General features: G+C 39.0%; 2 protein-coding genes across 18 annotated transcripts in view; one reads left to right on the top strand and one right to left on the bottom strand.

The window, feature by feature from the left end:
- Positions 1-10,069, top strand: part of ARHGAP22 (Rho GTPase activating protein 22) — a 146,481-nt gene extending 136,412 nt beyond the window's left edge. For 9 of the 14 annotated variants that reach the window (XM_038181078.2, XM_038181080.2, XM_072039563.1 and 6 more), the window contains 2 exons: positions 639-1,536; positions 5,635-6,345. In XM_038181078.2, coding sequence (XP_038037006.1) covers positions 639-1,536; positions 5,635-5,863 — 1,127 coding nt within the window. In that variant the 3' untranslated portion in view covers positions 5,864-6,345. Of the gene's footprint in view, positions 1-638; positions 1,537-5,634; positions 6,346-7,610 lie in introns of those variants that run through there. The other 5 variants (XR_011810025.1, XR_011810026.1, XR_011810023.1 and 2 more) reach the window with 5 other exon arrangements.
- Positions 10,070-14,740: 4,671 nt separating this feature from the next.
- The window catches only part of MAPK8 (mitogen-activated protein kinase 8), a 46,131-nt gene continuing 41,189 nt past the window's right edge, over positions 14,741-19,682 (bottom strand). For 2 of the 4 annotated variants that reach the window (XM_072039568.1, XM_027459984.3), the window contains exons 10-12: positions 19,490-19,553; positions 16,115-16,192; positions 14,741-15,683 (exon numbers count right to left, since the gene is read on the bottom strand). In XM_072039568.1, the coding sequence (XP_071895669.1) occupies positions 15,667-15,683; positions 16,115-16,192; positions 19,490-19,553 (159 nt within the window). In that variant the 3' untranslated portion in view covers positions 14,741-15,666. The remainder of the gene's footprint in view (positions 15,684-16,114; positions 16,193-19,489; positions 19,554-19,682) is intronic. The other 2 variants (XM_027459983.3, XM_027459982.3) reach the window with 1 other exon arrangement.

Genomic DNA, 19,682 nt, shown 5'->3' with positions numbered 1-19,682 from the left:
AGGTGAACACCAGTCTGCAGATAGTGATGGTACAAAACATATCTTTTCCCCCTTGCGTGCAGCTACGTGTGCCATACAGGTCTCATTCTCTCTCCAGGTTTCCCTATACAGCAGGAGTGCAGCAGAAGGCCTAGGCTGAAATTTCTGGTGCTTTAGTGAACGTTAGCTCTGGGCCTATTTAGACTGTGAATGTAGGTCCAATGTAGATACCCCTTGGGTATCTATCAGTGGAAACCTGCTAGTTTTGGAATCCGGACAGAAAGGTGCTCTATCCCAACTACCACATCAGTGTGTTCAGGATCCAGCATGCATCTCTGCAGAGCTGTGCTGTCCTGTGTGGATCCATGTGCTGAAATCGGTGCTGTGTCTGAAGCCCATGCCATGGTGTGGTACAGACATGCCCTGTTCTCCAGGCGCCGTCCTCCTCTGCTTCCTTATGGGTGTCCTTAAACAAACCTGTTTATTAATCATTGCTACTGGTCACTTATAGTACATTAGTTGGCTGCATTCAGGAGCTGGACTTAACACTTGCACGTGCCAGCCTCGTGAGGAGTTCACACAGCATCTCACAGACAGGGAGTGAGCGCCTCAGGTCTGCCACATCTCATGGAATTTTTGCCTTTGTTTCCTCCCCACAGGAACCTCCCTGGTGCAGCACCTGATGACGGTGCTGATAAGTGAACAGGGCCGAATCTTTGCTGTTCCCCAGGCAGATGTGCCAGGGAGCCAGCTGGAAATCAGACCCATGCGTCCACGCAACACCGTGGAGTGGATATCCGAGGAGGATGGGGAGGACAGGTCAGAAAGCTGCGTTCCCAGCCCTGCCGATTCGCCCTCCGGCAATGCTGTGGCACCAGAGGCCACCCCTGGACCCGTGGTGAATAACACCTCTCCAGAGCGCAGCAGCAAATTGACTCAGCCTGCCACCAGCCCCAGCAAAAGAGTGCAGACGCTGCCTCCCTGGAAATACTCTTTCCGCCAGCCAGGAGCACGGTCTGTGAGTCCAAAGCTGGGCAGCTCATCCTTAGATATCCCCAACCTTTCCTCCAGTGGGAACTGGCTGATGAACGGACTGTACTCGCTCCGAGGCCACCGCCGGACAGCCTCTGGGGAACGAATGAAAGACTCGTGTTCTTCCCAAAGACTCTCTACTTACGACAATGTCCCTTCGTCCAGCCTCTCCCTCAGCACACACAGCATGGCCAGCACCACGTGGTCGACATCATCGTGTGAGATCTCCGTGGTGGACTCGGTCAGCAGCTGCCCAGCCTGTCGGGCCAGTGACTCTTCAGCTTTAAGCTCTCTCCAGACTGAGTGGATGACTCAGGGCTCGCTGTCTCAGAGTGAGGTCAAGACTGCAGATCTGGAGAACAGCATCGACAGGTTTGATGTTTGCAGCAGCAGCAGTGAACACAGTAACCCAGCTGCAGCTTCCAGAGACTCTGTCAAATGTTCTAGAGCCTTACAGAGCTTGGTGGTGGAGCTAAAGACAGAACTGAGCAAACAGAGGACTGAGTATGAGACCAGTATCAAAAGGTAATGTTGGTGGGGATGGGGAGGGGGGATACAGAACTCTTTTAACATCCTTACCCCTGTTTGATTGTGGGTGTGGGCTACCAAGTGTATCGGGTTCTCAGACCTGGAGCTTGGCTTTGGGAGACTACAAATATGGATCTGGTCTTTCCTCACTGTTCCGTGAGTACAACTTTTATCTCTGACAAAATAGAGGATCAAAAAACAGGATTTCCAGTACACAGGAGATTCCAGTATTGCTCATGCTGTTTTTAGTGGAAATTGGAACAACACAGGTAAACCCAAAGTCTGCTTTTTGTCAGTGTCTGGGGAGAAACAGGTAGGCAAACATCTGTCTTGTGGGGGGGAATGGGACCTAGCGTGGCCAGGCCTCTACAGGGAATTCTGTTGGTCTGTGCATGTGCTGAGACTTGTGTCAAATCAGTCAGAAATTGAAGGTTTTTTGCTGCTTTTCCCAGGAGAAACTTTGTTCAGGAAATGGATTTTGACTATTCTCTGTTGTTTTTGTTGTTATTGCATCTCAGTTATAACTTTTCAGCAGCCATTTTGTGTTGAGCTTCTAAAATCAAAAGCAACATTTCTAGATGTACTTATACCAGTCATTTGCTCATATAGCACGCCGCTGACTCAAAGTAGCAGCAAGGTGCTGCTTGTACAGCAGAGTGCTGAACTGCGTGGTTCTTTGCCCCCTCTGATGTTTTTCAGGTTTTCAGGAGAGGTGTGTGTGAGGGTAGAGGCTGTAAGAAGTAGAAAATACTATGAATAAATAGGAAGAGTCATATTTATTAATTTGTCTGAGTTGGTATATTAGTTTCTATGAGTTTAAGTGCTTAATAGAATTACTTTCAGACAAGTACTTAGGGAAAAATGCACATGAAGTAAGTATGGTTGTTTAAAAGAATTGTATGTTATAATGTACAGACATATGCAAAATTGCATACCAGTACTAGTGTGTTGCATTAGAGAAAGGCTGTAGTCCCATTTCTTAGAAATTTATTTCTTCTCAGCATTTTTTTGTGTTAAGGTGTTAGTGTTATACTCCCTAAATTATTAAAACTCTGATACCATGTACAGGTCTCCTAAACATGGTACCAAAAGTACATGACTGTTTATAGTACAGCTTGAAGCTAAGCTTGTTGCATCTTTTTTCTTGTTAAAGTAATTTCTCAAAAGGTGTTTTGGAAAGCTCTAGTCTGATCTGTGATCTCTACCAGTGGGCCAGCTGTTAAGGTAGGACTTTTACTTGTTACCTTCCTGCTATATTTTAAAATGTACTGTGGTGGTGGCTTGCCAGCCTCTGCACCTTTTCTGCCTCCTACCTTGTGTTGCCTTGCTGTGTGAAGCTGGAAGGACCAGCAGGCTGCGTAGCAGTTCAGTTACAGCATCAGAACGGGAGAAAAGCTTTCCCTGCCTTGTTGTGTCCTGGCCTAAAGAGCTGGCGAGATCACCACTGGTTGCGAGTATGGTGTGTTGGAAAAGGTCTGTGAGTGAGAATGGTAGTGAGGATGCTATGTGCCTTGTATTTAATTGTGCAGGACTGCCCCAGCAAGCCTTGTTGCAGGGATACAGAGTAATAGAAGTGAGATTGGGCTGCAAAACTTGGAAATGTGTAGCTGGGCATCTTACCTGCTGCGTGAGGGAAGAGATGGCTTCCTAGCTCGTATTGATAGCACTGTTCCAATGGCCTTCAGCTGTCAGGGATGTCAGGAAGCCCTGTTTGTCATTCCTGCCATGTTCTTGGCTATTTCAGCTCTAACACCTGCCTTTCCCCGTCAGTGGGAAAGGGACAAAGAGCACCAAACAGCATAACTGGAGGGGAGGACTATAAATTGGCCAGGTCTCATAGGGCAAAGTAGCTGAGAGGAAAATGCCTAATGAGCTAGTATTTTCATAAAACCAGATGAGATGCAATCGCTGCCTTTTTGTATTAAACAGGATGATTCCAGCTGTTCAGGATTACAGCCTTAAGCATTTTGCAGACAAGTCTAGGAATTTCAAGCCAAGTTTTTTAGCTCTCAAAAATCTTGCAATGTTTTTACTGCAGCTGCAGCAATTTACATGTGCAAAGATATGTCCCTTTTGAGACTGCATATAAAAGTCTGCTCCTGTGAAAAGAGGGGAGCTAACTAGAGTAAAGAAATGAAGCAGTTTAACAGTAAAATTTTGGGCTCTCACTAGCTTTATTTTATTGAAGATAACTTAGTCCCCAAAAGTAATAATTAATTCCTTTACAATTGTATAAGTGCTTGTGTGGTTTGCAGAACTCAGTCTGTGTAGCAGGGCATGTTTTAATGAAGGTGTGTGAGCTTTTTGTTGGCACATACATAAGTAAGTGGAGGGAAAGCAACGTCGGTACCTGCCTGGGGCAGAGGTAAGGAACACTTGCTGATGGAAAAGCTGCTATTTATCATTATCAACTGCCCATTTTCTCTCTCTTAGTCAGAGGGAGGCAAGTTTTATGGCCTTCCTGTAACCAGTCTGTTCCAGAGCATTTCTCCCTCGAGGTTAGTATAATTAACAGGCATTTTCTGTTGAGTTTCAGTAATTCATGTTTACAACCTGGGACTCTTAAGAAACTGGAAGTATCTTGGAGCAGACTATTGGACTATTATATTGTATATGTAGAAACTCTGTAAGTAAGTACTGTGAACATGTGTAATTCAGAACATGGACAGTTAGTCTAGGCTGCTGTAGCTGACTCCTAAAACTTCACCGTACAAACGTTTACTAGGTAGTTCAGATCTGTAGGATATAACAAAATGTTGTAAGAAGGAGTAGGGAGTGCTGCATCTTAGCTTCAGAAGAGTTTAGCTGGGTGATGAAAGTCTGCCAAGACAGGCAATTCTTTCCAGATGTTCTGCACATTTCTGTTCACCTATGAGTGCAGCTGTTCATCTGCTGCACTTGGTGATCAGTGTTGAAGTGTGTGACTTTTTAAGTTGTGATGATGATGATACCATCCTTGGCTGTATGTGAAGGAACAGTTTAAGGGGATGCATTGCATTGCATTATCTGAATAATTGCTGCTTGGTGGACACAGAATGTAATTCAGGTTCTTCTGAATTAGGTCTAGTTCTTTTTTTGATGTTGTAGGGACTGTAGCATGTCCTTTTTGAGTGTCATTTAGCCTGTGTAAAAATATCCCATTCACCATTTCAGAGGGAAGCCAAGCACTCCATTTTTACAGTTGGGTATTATTACTGTTTACTGAAATTATGTGTCATCTAGTTTTTATTTTTTTTAAAGTTCAGGGCCACACTTTTCCTAGGAAGAACCTGCTTTTAAAATCACAATCTGGTTGTTCTAATGATCAGAAATTTCCATCTGGACATATTACTTCTGTATTAATATCACTGCTCTGTCTTGCGGTTAGGAAACAAGATTGGGAGGACAGCAAGTGATGTCCCTTCTGCGCTTGTTTCAAATCCAAAAACATGAACCTTATTCTTTGACTTCCTTAGAGAAAAGCTCTGAGTCTTGCATTAGAGCTTTGTGCACAGATGAACTATTTCAGGTCTGTTCTTCAGTGTCTTCCACATATAAAATGTTATTTTCTGTAAAAAATTGTAAAGTGTAAAAAACTTTTACTCACCCCTTCCGTTGTCAGTAATGGAATGTACAGGAAATACCATAAATGGATGGCAAGGAAGGACTGTGACCTCATTCCTAACTGACTTCAAGGATGTTCCCCTGTACTGGATACCCTTATGGGGAAACACAGTATCAGGATAAAAACAGACAGTAGACGTTTATATTGCAAATTATGTATTTGAACTCAACCTGATTCAGGAGTTGAGTTGCCTCAGCCATTCAGTCTGTTCACAAAAAACTTAAGCATTTTGTAAGACTTGATGTACTTGAGCTTATTTTCTCAAGATACGAATGAAGTAAGCTCCAGCTTTCAAGAAACTCAACATTAAGTGACTATGAAATGGCAGTTAGTGCCCTTATTTAAAACTTCCTTTTAGAATGAAGATATTTTAGCTCTAAGCTGAATGGCTTATATTTATTATAGCTATTAGCAGTATTTATCAAGACACTTAAAAAGCTTTTTTTTTTTTTTTTTTTTTCTTTTCCCTCTTTCTCCCCTTTGGTTTTAAGAATTGAAGAAACAAGTTCAGACCTGAGGAAGCAAGTGGTTAGGCTAGAAGAAGAACTGGACCAAGAACGAAAGAAATACACGATGCTGGAGATAAAGCTGCGGAATTCTGAACGTGCTCGTGAAGATGCTGAGAAGAGGAATCACCTCCTGCAGAAGGAAATGGAAGAGTTTTTTTCAACATTAGGATGTTTAACTGTTGGGAGTCGAAGTGCTAAAGTCCCCAAGTAGAATGAGCTTATGTACAGCATAGACAATTCTATTTCTGGCAAAACCAGTGAAAAGGCACATTTTGTTATGGTATACTCATGTATCATGAGTAATTGTATAGTGAGTATGCTCTCAGTGACACTTATTCTGTTGTTTTTACATGTGCTGTAGTACTTGGGCAAGCCGGAGAAAGACTGCAAAACATAATGCTTGGAAGTTTAGATATCAGCTTACCCGGAAAGAGTGGACACACTTTTTATCCACAAGTCAAAAGGTACTGTTCTACGTAGCTGTACTGTTGCCATCTTTGGATTTGTTTGCAGCATCCTTTTGCTGGTTCAAGGACAATGGAAAGGTGCGCAAGGTGGGTGAGGTGGCCAGAAGGGCATTTGGTAAGATTGCAGTTCTAGGACGTCACCACATTCAGTGTGGTTTAGGATATGGATTTAACATGAGGATTTTTTTCCTCCCACTCTCTTCATAAAGTTTGTTCAGATTTCTCATTCTTGGAAGTGTTGTTATTTTGTCAAGATGCTTTGAAAAACAATGTCTACAGAATAGCAGAAAATACTAGAAATTCTGACAATTCACTTAAGTTATCCCTTAGATACCGAACAGTTCCACTGCTTCATAAAAATATGACTTATTAAAGTGTATGTGATTAACTGTCAGATTAGCCACATAAACTCCATGGAACTTTAAATATGCACATTTGGCCCTCGTTATCTTATTCTTATTTTGAGCCAAAATTGTATTAACCGCAAGGAAAAAAAAGAGAGCTGATATATACTGATCAGACATCGAGTTAAGAAAGAGTCTTATCAAAACACATCCAACTGATGCAGGTTTTTATATATGAAACCTTAAAAGCATTATCTATGGTAATTTGGTAGAAAAAAAAAGTAAATTGATGCAGTTAGTGCTGGAAAAGGAAAAGAGTGGAATCTACCTTTAACCTTCACCAACTTACTTCTAGATTGTTTGTCATACCTCTTGTGACCCCAGTTGATTTTTTTTTTGTTGTTAGTTCATGAAGATATTAAGGGACAGAAGGAGAACTGCAAACAACCCAGTAGCCTAAGTTCACTACTTCTGCTAAAAGAACAGACATCATTAGAATGAAGTTGTAATTTCCAGTAATTAGCTGTCAGTGCTCACTTCCCTTCAAGGGACTTACTTGAGAAGTTCTGCATAACATTTGTAGTGCCCTAAGCTATGCAGAACCTGCACACACAAATTGTATCACTAGATTCATCTTGAGCTCTGCTTACCAGCCCCAGCACTCACCACATTATTTGCTCTCTCTGACAGCTGAGGCAGCTTGGGAGCCTCAAAGGAGAAAGATTTTTAACAGAAAAGTACCACAACATGAACCGGATAAGACAAAAGCACAGACCATAGTGAAAGTGCTTGCTTTAACTATTTTTGTTTAAATGACCTGAATCTGACATCTTTTCTTACTAAAGAAGAATATAACTCATCATCTGGAAATAACCTTGGAATGTTTTTTTTTTTTTTTTAATACTAGCAGATTGCACACCTTTTACTATTGACTTTCTCCTCATCTCACAGATATCCATGTTTTAATAGATGTTACCTTTTTTTTTATCACTATAGTGCTTCTCCTTTCTACAGAAATGTAAGACATTTAAAGTGAACAAAAAGAAAACATATTTACCTAGTATTTTCTAGTTATAACAAGTCAAACAAAGTGGTCAAATAAAACTAAGCAGTTCAGTTATTTCAAAACATTTTCCCTTCTCTCCAGAGTATCCAGCTGCGCTTCATTCTTTACTACCCCTGCTGTTAAGCAGCGTGGCACATCCCTGACTGTTCAACAGGAGCAGCCTGCCCCCTGCAGGCACCAGCAGCAGCCTTACCCCTGTGTTAATGATCACAGCCTTCTAGGGTGTTAACTACTAATCACGATTGATCACCAACTTACAGGGACACAACTGAATCTACAAGGAAGACAATGGCTTGTTTAAATCAACAGCATTAAGATGCATAATGTGAGTAGCAATCCCTGTTGTAACAATGATTTTCAGCTGGAATGGCACAGTGAGTTGAGGCAGCACCGAGTACAGTTACTGTCCTCACAAAATAAACCTCAATATTAGAGCATTGCCTGAATTGAGCTGTAAGTAATTCTCCGTAAGTAGAACACCAGGACTGGTAAAAAGCAACAGCTTGTACTATCTGGGACATTCAATCCAAAGTAATACCAAATAGGCTACTTTAATACCCTTTTATTTTTATCCCCAACACGGGTACCTTTCATTACATCCATCCTCCTGACAGCCCCCATCCCTTAGACTATTTATACTGCATTAGCTCCTGGATGTGCCGAGTGCAGACTACTTGCTTCAGTTCTGGCATGCTACAAACTGAGCCATGCTGACTGGGAGACTAAAACAGGTATGTGAGGTAAGGAGGGGAAGCACTACACAAGACAGCTCTCAGTGAAATCAAATGAATAATTCTAAAAATTCTTTAAGTAGTCAGAATACTAGGCAACATATATAGACATATATATACACATGTATATATAGCTGGACTGGGAAACAAATCCACCAATTCCATTCCACTGTAAGAGCTTCTGTTAACTATGTAGAATACTACATGATATTAATCTGGCAGACACGATAAAATTCATTCCTGTTTTCAGTTTCACAGATCAAACTGTATCCACTCAAAGTGATTAACGGAACTAACCTTTTTTTTTCAGTCGACTGTTGTGCTCCAGAAACATCTATTCCTCTTCTTCATGAGTAATAAATTTCAGGTCATTTTGAAGATGAGCCTCTGCAGTAAGTGAAGGCTGCAAGACGTTGCAAACTACTAAGTTCATGCTAAGACACACCACGATGGGATATAAACTCTAAAGCACAGTAGCAGACACATGATGTTAATTTCCTCTCGTGAGTAATTATGCAAGAAATGGGAATACACTTGAGATGTTGGACACAACCTCATGGATCAATGTGTCCTTATTTGAGGACGATATATTTGCTTTACTAACTGTAATGCCTGTTTCTCTACACGTCATGTGTCTACCTCATGGATATAAGACCACTCCTTATTTTACAGACTTCTAGGTTATTCCAGCCTCCACCCCCAATTTAAAATACCAGCCTTAGCAAGAGTTTTCAAGATACGGGTTTGTTAATTCTAACAAAAAATGAAGAAAGGCTGCTGGCATTAAGTATACCTAAATTTTAGCATAATTTTCCCAGCCAGGAACATCCCTTCCAATATTATGCAGCCAAAACAAAAAATGTAATAAATAAGTAATCAATTAAAGGAATACAACACAAACATATACTTGAAAAAAAATCCAAAGTAAAATATTCCAGAACAACAAAAAAATTCTGTAGGTCTCCATGGCATTTCTAATATGAAAAGAAAAATTAATAATGGTAGCTTATTGACTGACTTACCCACATTCACCAAAGAAGTCTGTACAAGCCAGCAGCACTACAGAGTTTCAGCTTTAGTTCTGTGAGCCAGAGCCACTGTCCAAGATGATCAAAAATAGTCACCCACAGACAAATCCCTGACAGAGCTTGGACTCTCAGACCTCACTCTTATTATATTAATAAATTACTTGGTACCAGCCCCGCTTAGTGCTAACAGATGCAAATAAAAAAGAACAGCACTGAGCCACACAGCTTTCCTAGAACGCCTACTTAATAGCTGGTCCAAAGAAATGGAATGGGCTGCTTTGTACTGCCCATGGTCATCGCACCTTTCCCTTAAAACAAGGACGCAAAGAAAACCTAACAACATGCAGCCAAACACAACTCAAAAGCATCTTGACTGTTCATTTAAAGCAACATGCAGACCCTGCTGGAAATGAAGGTAATGAAACACATTATGCTAGGATTTATCTGCACTGCAGTGGTGCCAGTGAAGGAAGCAGGCCCGTCACCCAAATAAGAGCTTCCATAAGGGCTCTTCATAAAGTCAGAGCCCTTAAAGCCTTATCTGGGACTCAGTTTTGAGAAAAATTTCTCCTACAGGCAAATTCCATGTATCCTCCTTTCATACACTACAAGGTCCATGGCTTACCTCTTTTTACCACATCGGGTCTCAGCAGCTTTATTTCCAGGAAAGAAGGCAGGCTACAGCTGGTATCAAAGAAGTAAGAATGGATTCTCAGCAGTTGTAAACACACTTGATGCTATCAGTCTGTGGCACAGCCAAAGCCCATGAGAATGGAGAAATGGAAGAAACATCACTTTTGTCCACAAGTGAGCTCGCACACAAGACAGGACTTAAATACCATTTAAAACAGATGGAATCTCAGGGAAGACTGGTGCTAACACAACTCCAGCTGCAGCCTTATTCATGATGTGCAATCCTAGCAATGAAGAAACACTACGTGCATAGTGGTCAAACTTTTTTTTTCTTTTTTATTTAAAATATCATTATAACCAATTAACATACTAGATAACAATGTATACATTCCAGTGGTGCACATGTAATGACCTATGGCATGAATGATTAAAAAAAAAAAACAAATGTTCTCAGTAATGCCCCACCAACAGCTTATTTGGAGGGAATAAATGAAAAGCAGGAAAAGGTATCAAATGCAGGGAAAAAAAATTAGTTTTCCCAATATTTTTAATGGTGTATCTTCCCCTTCATATTTCTTGTGATGAAATAAAATTGGGAATTTACTTCAAAAGGGGCAGAAATAATGATCACAATAATTAGGGTGTTGTTTTTTTTTTCTCAACTTTAGTAATAAAAGTTAAAGAACTCTCAAAAATAGACTAGATATTGGGCCTACAAAAGTAATTCATCTGTATGCAAAGCTTACCAAGAATTATTCCTTTTGTAAAATGTAAAGGATGGGCTGACATTACTAGTAAGCTATTCGTAACCTACAAAAACAGACTACAATAATAAAATCACCAATTTACAGCTAACACAATATTCTAGATGTACATTATTGTACACAAGCTATATATTACACATGAACATCTTACGTGAAATATATAAGAAACATACTTACTGATATTGTCTCAACATTGGCCAATAGGTTTATTTTTCTAAAGGAAGTGTATTTTTCTATTTCACATTCAGTGTAGTTCCAATAGCAAGGGTTAGCTTTGCTTACTTAGAAATGTAGACAGTTTGTGTGAGGTAGATCAAGAAAACCTAGCTTAAAATTTTAATGGCAAAAGTGGAAACAACGTTATTGGATTCATAGGAAGAAGGGAGTGAAATAGATTAATTAAAATATATATCACTTTTATCCAGTGCCCTTAACTAAGAACAAAGAAATGAATTGAAAATTTGGGTAGGCAATAAAGTCTCATCACATATCTGCATTAAAATCTTTTCTAATCCTACCAAAAAATGCAGACAACTCTCTTTCAACTTCAGTCCTCAAACTAAATACGGAGGGACAGATGAACCAAAACATTAACAGGCAAATGAAATGTAACAACACAAACAGGCTGCTGTCAACAGCAAATAAAATATATCTAGAAAGAGTAATTCACTCCCTTTAGCAACTCAAAACAGTAAGAACAATTGGTAGCTGAATCATCTTCTTCCATTTCCCCCATAATCTTGATTGAGGAACGTTTAATGTCATATGCTTTGGATTACCGGATGGGTAGGAACTATACTAGCTTTTTGATCATTTTTTTCCTCTATGCAATGTTGAGATGAATGCCATATATATGAATGCAGGCGCATTATATTTATACAAACACTCTGTCAAGGTGCTGAGTTTCTGCTTTCTAACTGAATAACCTTTACGTTCAGCGAAGCAAGTTTCCGTAAAACCCACATCAGTAACATTCTACTTACTTGTACACTGAAGCAGTAGAGGACGCTATTGCCACAACTGCCTCAAATGCAGCTCACTACATCCTCTTAAATTTGTGTGTGTGTACAGAGCAGGAAGACTTACTCTTATCCAGAACAACACTAGTATACATATAGTTTAGAAAGGTTCTTCTAAACCAAAAACCCAAGCAGTATCATATCTCCATAGGGAGAAGTGCCATGTCTATTCTGGTTTGCAGAATGAGTGAAACAGAGGTGACCTGGTCAGTCATAGAATCACAGCATAGCCCAAGTTGGGAAGGACCCACAAGGATCATCAAGCTCAACTCCCAGCCCTGCAAAGGACCACCCCAAAATCTGACCACATGTCCGAGAGTGTTGTCCAAACACTTTTTGAACTCTGTCAGGCTCGGTGCTGTGACCACCGCCCTCAGCAGCCTGTTCCAGTGCTGGACCACCCTCTCTGTGAAGAACCTTTTCCTGATATCCAGTGGGCATTGTCTGGCTAGTCTACAGTTGTTCAACTGGTTGGTATTGCTTTGGCAGTCCAACTTCTCCCCACACACTAACACACAAAAATCTCCGTTCTGACCCCATTGTCTTGTCTCAACAAAAGATGTCACACAGTGGAGGTACAGCACACAGTATCAGTATGAAACTCTTCCGCTCTCATTCTCTATTTAAAATCCTTGAGCAACCTACTTCTACAGAGGGAAAGGAGCCATTTTGTCCTTGGTGCCTGACACAGCTCTGATCGCAGAAGGTGGGAATTAATCTTATTATTACTGTCCAACTGTTCACCTCACCTGACAGGAAATCAGACACAGCTCACTGTAATTCAATCCCTACCAAACTCCAGTGGATTGGAATGCCCTAGAAGTGGAAAGTTATATGCACTTTAGTGAAGCCTGGTGCCAGGAGAAGATTTTGGAATCACATACTAAAATAAAGCTTAATAATACTTTACGACTAAAATTGTACAGTGTATTAGATAGTATACTATGCTAGCTAACAACAGAACAATAGACAAAAAGAGCTGATCTCTAGCTACCCATTTGTTTGCTATGTGTGGCAATGTACAATCATCTCTGAAAACATTTTACATTTCAACAAATAAAAAGTGATGTTAAGACTAGTCTACTATTGTGATAATTTGGTTACTGCGAATCTTATTTTCTTATCTTTTAAATTTACCGTCACTTTAATTTGCCTAAAATGAAAAAATGAAATCAACTAAGAAAAAAACAAAGTAACATTGCTATGAGGCCAGAAGTGAACTACAGGTTCTAGCATCCAAAGCTCTGACCTTAGTGAAATAATCACTTTAAACATAGCTCACTTCTAACTGCATGGGTTGCAGTGCATAGTATCAGCCATTCATCAACCCTATCTTAAAAGAAAAAACAGCTCAATTCTCCTTACAGATTATGAGCAAAATGAAGTTACTATCAATAACATGCTGTAGTAAAACATTAGACTCAGCCTGTTTATGTTGCAAGAAAAAAAAAGAATAAAGTAGCTTTCACTCAATATTCATTTAAAAGCAATTCTCTTTAGGATACTGGAAAGTGATAGCATTTTTTTTTTAAGCTTCAAAATATTTCAGTCACCACTGCAATCCAGAGTGGTCCAAAATCAATTGAAATAGCAATTACATTTACCAAATTTTGTTCTTCACACAGCATTTACAGGTATCAGAAGTTCACTTTGTCAACCTTAATTTCATTATGCTGGGTTAACCGTATATAACAATGTAGTACTGTTGTATGACCAAAAATTTTGGCTTAATTCTCAGCTAAAACTTTGATAAAAAATTACAAAATAGACTGTTCTGTTGGTCTCTGTTCAAATTGAGCAGATTTTCTATGTTCCAGTGTGAGATGAATCCAAATATGTCCTGCCTATTTTGAGGTACTATACAATTTGGCAGGATCCTGTAAAAATAATTGCCTTAACAAATGTGTTTAGAAAGGCAATATTGAAATATTCGGTACAAATGAGGAAAGCAAAATTACACACATAGCACTTACCAGCAGTCTAGCCAGGCCAGGGAAACAACTGTGCAGTTTATCAATTTAGTCATCTTTGAGACATTACCAGTCCTTGTACCCTGTATTTTTTTTAAAAAGACATGTTAGATATTGAAAGCATTACTATCACTTACATTTTTCTGAAACTTTCTGCAAAGACAAATTTTCCTCTTTTGATTCTAACTTCAAAAAGATACTTATTTAACCCAACAAAGTGGAAGGAACCACACTGAAGAGTATCAGTAATTCCTGGATGACCTTTATAGCCAGTCATGTTATTTACTTTACTCTGTGCCTGGCAAGACTTCTGTATTTCTTATGCTCATTTTTGTTAGCATGACTAATTTGAATTCCTCTTCACATTCTAAGTCACTACAAAATATGCATCTACACAAGGCAATCAACTATACAGCCTAGCTTCACTAAAAATCTGCATTTTCCAAAAGAATAAATTCTGAATGATTGTTTAACTCATACATAAACTTAAGTCAGTTATACATAAATCATTCTGTAAATATAAAATGTAAACAGTTAAAATACTTCTGTGAGGAGCAGCACCATTTTACATGACTATTTAGTAACTGTTCGACATATTTCAATATATCTTTTGTTTAAAAAGTGTATTGAAATCTGGAGCTTCAGTGCTGAAAGCTACTGAATATTTATGACTTAAAATGAACCATTATTAAGATTTCTGCTACACTGGTCTCATGGTGAAATGAAAGAGATAAATATTAATTTATACAGCACTACTTCTCCCTCCTTTGGATGGTATATATTGCTCACTTAATGCATTAACTACAGAAATCCTGAGGTTCTTCTACCACTTACGGTTTTAGCTATCAGTTACTTTTGGTGGAGAAAGAATAGCTAAGTTTTGTCCCTATTGCATTCACATCATTTCCTCCTCTCCCCAAAAAGCACTCACCTTAGCAGACAAAAATACTAAGAAACTGAACACCCAAGAATTATATCCTACATGTAAGTATAATTGCTTTCCCTGTTGGCAGTCTAGACATCCTGGATTCACTTTGTTTTGTGTGTACAAAAACAGGCTACAAGCTAGAAGTAAACAGTTTATTTGCATTGCAATGTGTTATTCATGAAGTATCCTCTTGTTTTATGGCGATCACAGGTTTGGCATGCCACAATTCTGCAGAAAACATCACATCCCTTTGTTAGGCTAGATATTTCTGCAGCCTTGAAGATAGGTTTTGTTTTCTTAAGTTCAGAAAACCGTTCAGATTAAATTTCTTTGCTGAGGTTTGTTTCTCTAACAAAATTCAATAACTGCTGCTTTTACTGAAGTATTATAGGCAAGCGGCCAAAATAAAAGAGGATTTTGTTCATTGCCAGCACCACAGTAGTATGCCCCAAAAAAACTACAGCTGGCTGCACTGAATTCTCTCCCCACCTTCACATGGACATATGACCAAGCATAAAACTTTGAAGGATATCATGAACAAAACATCTGGAATAAATTCTAATTAAAAAATTGAAAACCTATAAAATCTTAAATAATTCATGATATGGTAATGACCACAACATTAATATGTGCTTTGATAAAACAAATCTTACAAATTCAGTAAAAAAAAATCAGCAGCATAATAGTAAAGCAAATATGCAGATTTTAAAACCACAATAAAAATTATCAGGTTTAATATTTTACAGTTAATTACAGCAAAAAAAAAAAAAAGTGGCTGCTTTTAACACAACTTACAGTTTAAAATTACAGCACTTTATGATGAATTCTACGATTATTTTTGAAAAAACACTCAAAAATACCACCAAATTTTAAAGGTGCCCTATTCATGACTAAAAGGACCCCCCTCCCTCCCCCCAAAAGACCAAGTAGTCATCTACAGCAACCCAGAGGTCCAGCTGAAGCTTCTAGACTGCTGTCTGTATCAGAGGCCAATGTTGGATCTGTTGACATTGAAGACACATCGTTGACAGATGACGATGAAGATGGATGTTGAGAGCCATTGATCACTGCTGCACCTGTGCTATGAGAAACAAAACAGCAAATCAGTTGCAGATACAGTTGCATGGTTCAGCACTTGCATTAGTCTGTCTCTTCCTAAGAGTCATTACTTTTCCCCATTTCAGTGAGTTTGAAGAGATGTATCTCAAGCCATTGTCAAAGCAAATAAAATCCACAATTCTCTAATTTGGGGTTTAATGAATGGTATGTCAGGAACCACAGAACTCACATGACAGGACACCTGTCAAATTCCAATAAATGCTATTGTCTGAAGGTTAAAAATCACAGAGATAACACTGCATAAACCCAGAGCTAAAAGAGAATTCTAGAGGTTATCGGCCACTGAAGAGACATATTTTTGAGTCAGGTTACTCTCAGATGTCTTGAACAGCTTTACACCCTCCTAACCTAGTACTCAACAGAGCTTTGTACTGTGCTTTTATTGTAACCAACCTAAAGGGGCTGGTTGTCCACGTATAACCCCATTCTTGGTTCTTTCCTCCAGGTCCATGACTTCCTTGTATATCAATTCTGAAAATGCAGGGAAAAGAAAGTAGAAAAATGAATTTGTAAATACAGGACTCAATTAACAACACATCTACCATTAAAATTTCTTAGGTTCATTACTGTTTAGAATAAGTTTTGAACAACATGTTGTAGGCTACAGAAAAATTGGCAAGTTGTATATTAAAGTACAATTCCGTTCTGTTGGAGCCGCACTCTCAAGCACACACTGACATTGCCCCAAGACTTTTATCCAGACAGCCTGGGGACCTGGGGTTAAACTGAGTCTTAGTGACCACTCAGTTTTTATCAATGACTTCTTTGGTACAGAACAACTGGATCAGCAATCTTCAAGAGAACAGGTAGGCCACCAGGAACTGCATGTGCTGCCATCACATTCAAACTCATTGCAGTTACCTGGCAGTATTCCAGCCTACACTGCCAGAAAACTGTAGCTCTGTGGATGTACTTTAGCCGCACATGGTTTTATTCATTCAAGGACAATTACACTTACAGAGAACCAAATTGTTCCCAAATAGGATTAGAATGGCTTCATACAGCTTCTCTCAGCACTGCAGTGCTTCTCACTTCTACTCACCTGCACTATAAAATCTTCACCTAAGAGACAAGTCGTGCGAAGTGGCACTTCAGAATCTTGGAGCTATGCACAAAGTTGTTACACAATGTTTTGTAAAAAAGCTGTTCTGGAGAACAAGTTTCTTTACTTTGTCACCGATTCTTTCTCATCTCAAAAAGCCATTTCACACACTACATCTATTAGTTTTTCTATGATGCAGACACTCTGAAACTCTGAAAGAATAGTGACAGATAATCTCAGCAAGTAGGAGTTCCCTTAGAAGAGACCAGGCCAAAAGCCCTTGGAAGAGATAGTAGCAAAAACCACAATGAACAAATCCACACAGCATTGCCATCCTCCCAACACACATTTGCCACTAAATCTCCTCATTAACAACATCTAAAGGTCCAGGTCACCATGAAATGGAATACAACATTGCATAGAAGTAGATGCTAGAAACGAAAGAAGCAACTTTATTTTACAGTTACAGAAGTTCGTCATCCTTAAAAAGGTTACACGTGCTACTAGAGTGCTTGTAACAAGAATCATACTGCCCTATCTATATACTGGCCAGAAGGTTTCTCACCTAAAGGCAGCTTATTGCTGAGAAGAGACTTCAGCTATGAATCTATAGAAGTAGCGACAGAATAACAGAACTAAACATACTAAATGCAGTTCATCAGAACCAACTCGTCAGGCTACTGTCACTGGCAAACTAATATCATGTACAAAGAGTTTGGAAGAAAAAAGCATTTAGGAATTACAGTTTCAAGGGCTGTGAAGTCTCAAAAGTAAACTCTATACTGCCTGAAATACCTATCTTTTATTTTAGCAGTATAACTATTTATCTTCTGTTTCAAAAGGGGAATAAAGTTTGCTGGGAAGGAGCACAGGGAGAGAGTTTCCACAATTCTATCTCTGCCTTTACAATTAAAACCCATTTTCTAATAGGAAGTGAGTTGCAAGTATGGTAGTACTAGATTTTACAGCCTGGTGTCCATCATCAGCCAACAGAATGAAACTGTAAAAAATGACCCATTAAACATTTTTCCAGTTTTCTTTTTGGTTTGGTTTGGTTTTCCCCCTCTGGGGATAAAAAGGCTATACCAATCTGATATTCCTTCCTAGACTTTTTCAGTACAAATTATTAGATCAGTAGTTGCACTAAATTCTTGCTTAAATTCAGTATTTGTAGCCTTCACAGTCTCTGGATCCATCCAAGCTCAACGCTACCACTGGTCCTATTTAAAACACTTAAACCACAGAGAACTAAATGAGGTACCTGAGACAGAGGAAACAAACATCCTAAATAAAAGCAACTTGTTTATCCTAAGTGAGAACATTTATAGTCTAAGGCACTGAAATGCACATTGGGGACAGACTCTCAAGAACTACCACATAGGCCCACAGCGGGAAAGCCACATACCTGCCCTAATCTCAGTGAAAAATGCAATTAGCAATTCAAGCATTTGTTCTGCCTTTCACTTAGGAATAACCAGTACCAATTCAGATCACAATAAATCTTCTGATACGCTAAATCATATACTTAAAGACTGCAGTGATCCAGAGGAAGGCATTTTTATTACCTGCAGACATTTCTAAATAAATTGTGTTGTTTTTGTTTGTTTGTTTTGTTTTTCAGTATTTAGCCTAGCTAGTACAGTTGGTGACAATAAAAGAGTAATACATTTTAGAGGTGGCAGTTAAACATTGCACTCTTACAGTAACTGACCCATTTACTTACATAAATAATTCTAAAAAAAATAAGTCATTTCCAAAAACTACAATGTCATACAATTAGTATTGTCTGACTTGTCAATAGCAGCAAAGGAAAATATATGATATTAATAGTACGGATGTAAAAGATTTCTCCACTAGAAGTGGAGGTTTCATTTATCTTAAAACCAATCTCCACAGGTCTTTAAAGCTCAGCAACTCTCTTGATTTCTAAAGTGCAGGGGGTACAGAAGGTTACAACAAGGTTGTAGATTACAATACATCAAACGCTAATGGATGCAGTGGCAGATGGCATTTTCTCTTAGCACTAGGACCTCTGCAGTAACGCCACACCTTGTAGAAGCAATTTCAAAATGAAACACAAGCTTTACAGGTAACAAAGAGGTTCCCCTTGTACTTTATAAGTATAAAGGAAAATATAGATACAAAACCACTACTGACCACTAAAAATCATACTCTTGGAGGTAAGTCTTATGTCATACTATGATCTGTTCCACACCTCAGCCCTAGCCACTATCTCTGGGCCTCACAGGAGATAACCATCAGCGTTTGTCACATCACTTTAACCTCTCTATCTTGCCCTTTACTAACACTCCTCTGCTTTAATTATGTTCAGTACAAAAAACGCTAATATGCTCTTCACTTAACAGCGATGCTTCTATTTCAGATTTACACTGCTCCAAATCCTGAATTTTTTTTCAGTTGTACCAGTTCTGTTCAGAAGAGTTCCTCTCCCTAAAACCGCTGCCTTATGATTTGCAAAAGGTGACCAAAATGAGCAGACCTACAGTTGAATGAACTTAAGCTCGCTACAAAGGTTCATCACCTTTACAGAAAAATTATAGCGTCCTTAAAATCAAGAGCTTGTGAAACATTGATCTGTTCCTTTGCCATTCCAAGCAACTGAAGTATGTACTATTAGGTTACTCAGGAGAATCTTAATAACAGTAAACCTTGGAGACTAATCTACTTCAAAAAAGTTTCAGGATAAGCAAAAGCGTTGTTCTTACCTTTCCATTCTTCTATCGTGTGTTCCCTCTCATCTAACTGCTTATCTGGTATCTTTGGTGGAGGCTGGAAAACAAAACTAACTCATGATAAAGTAATCAAAAGGGAAACGAAACTAGAATAAATGAAAAATTGAATTAAAATATTCTGAATAGGAACCTGATTTTAAAATACTGTATTTACATGGACAAATAA

This window comes from Anas platyrhynchos, chromosome 6, assembly GCF_047663525.1.
Source record: "Anas platyrhynchos isolate ZD024472 breed Pekin duck chromosome 6, IASCAAS_PekinDuck_T2T, whole genome shotgun sequence".
NCBI classification, from domain to species: Eukaryota; Metazoa; Chordata; class Aves; order Anseriformes; family Anatidae; genus Anas; species Anas platyrhynchos.
The sequence above is the reverse complement of the archived record's forward strand: the minus strand, read 5'-3'. Positions and strand labels throughout refer to the sequence as shown.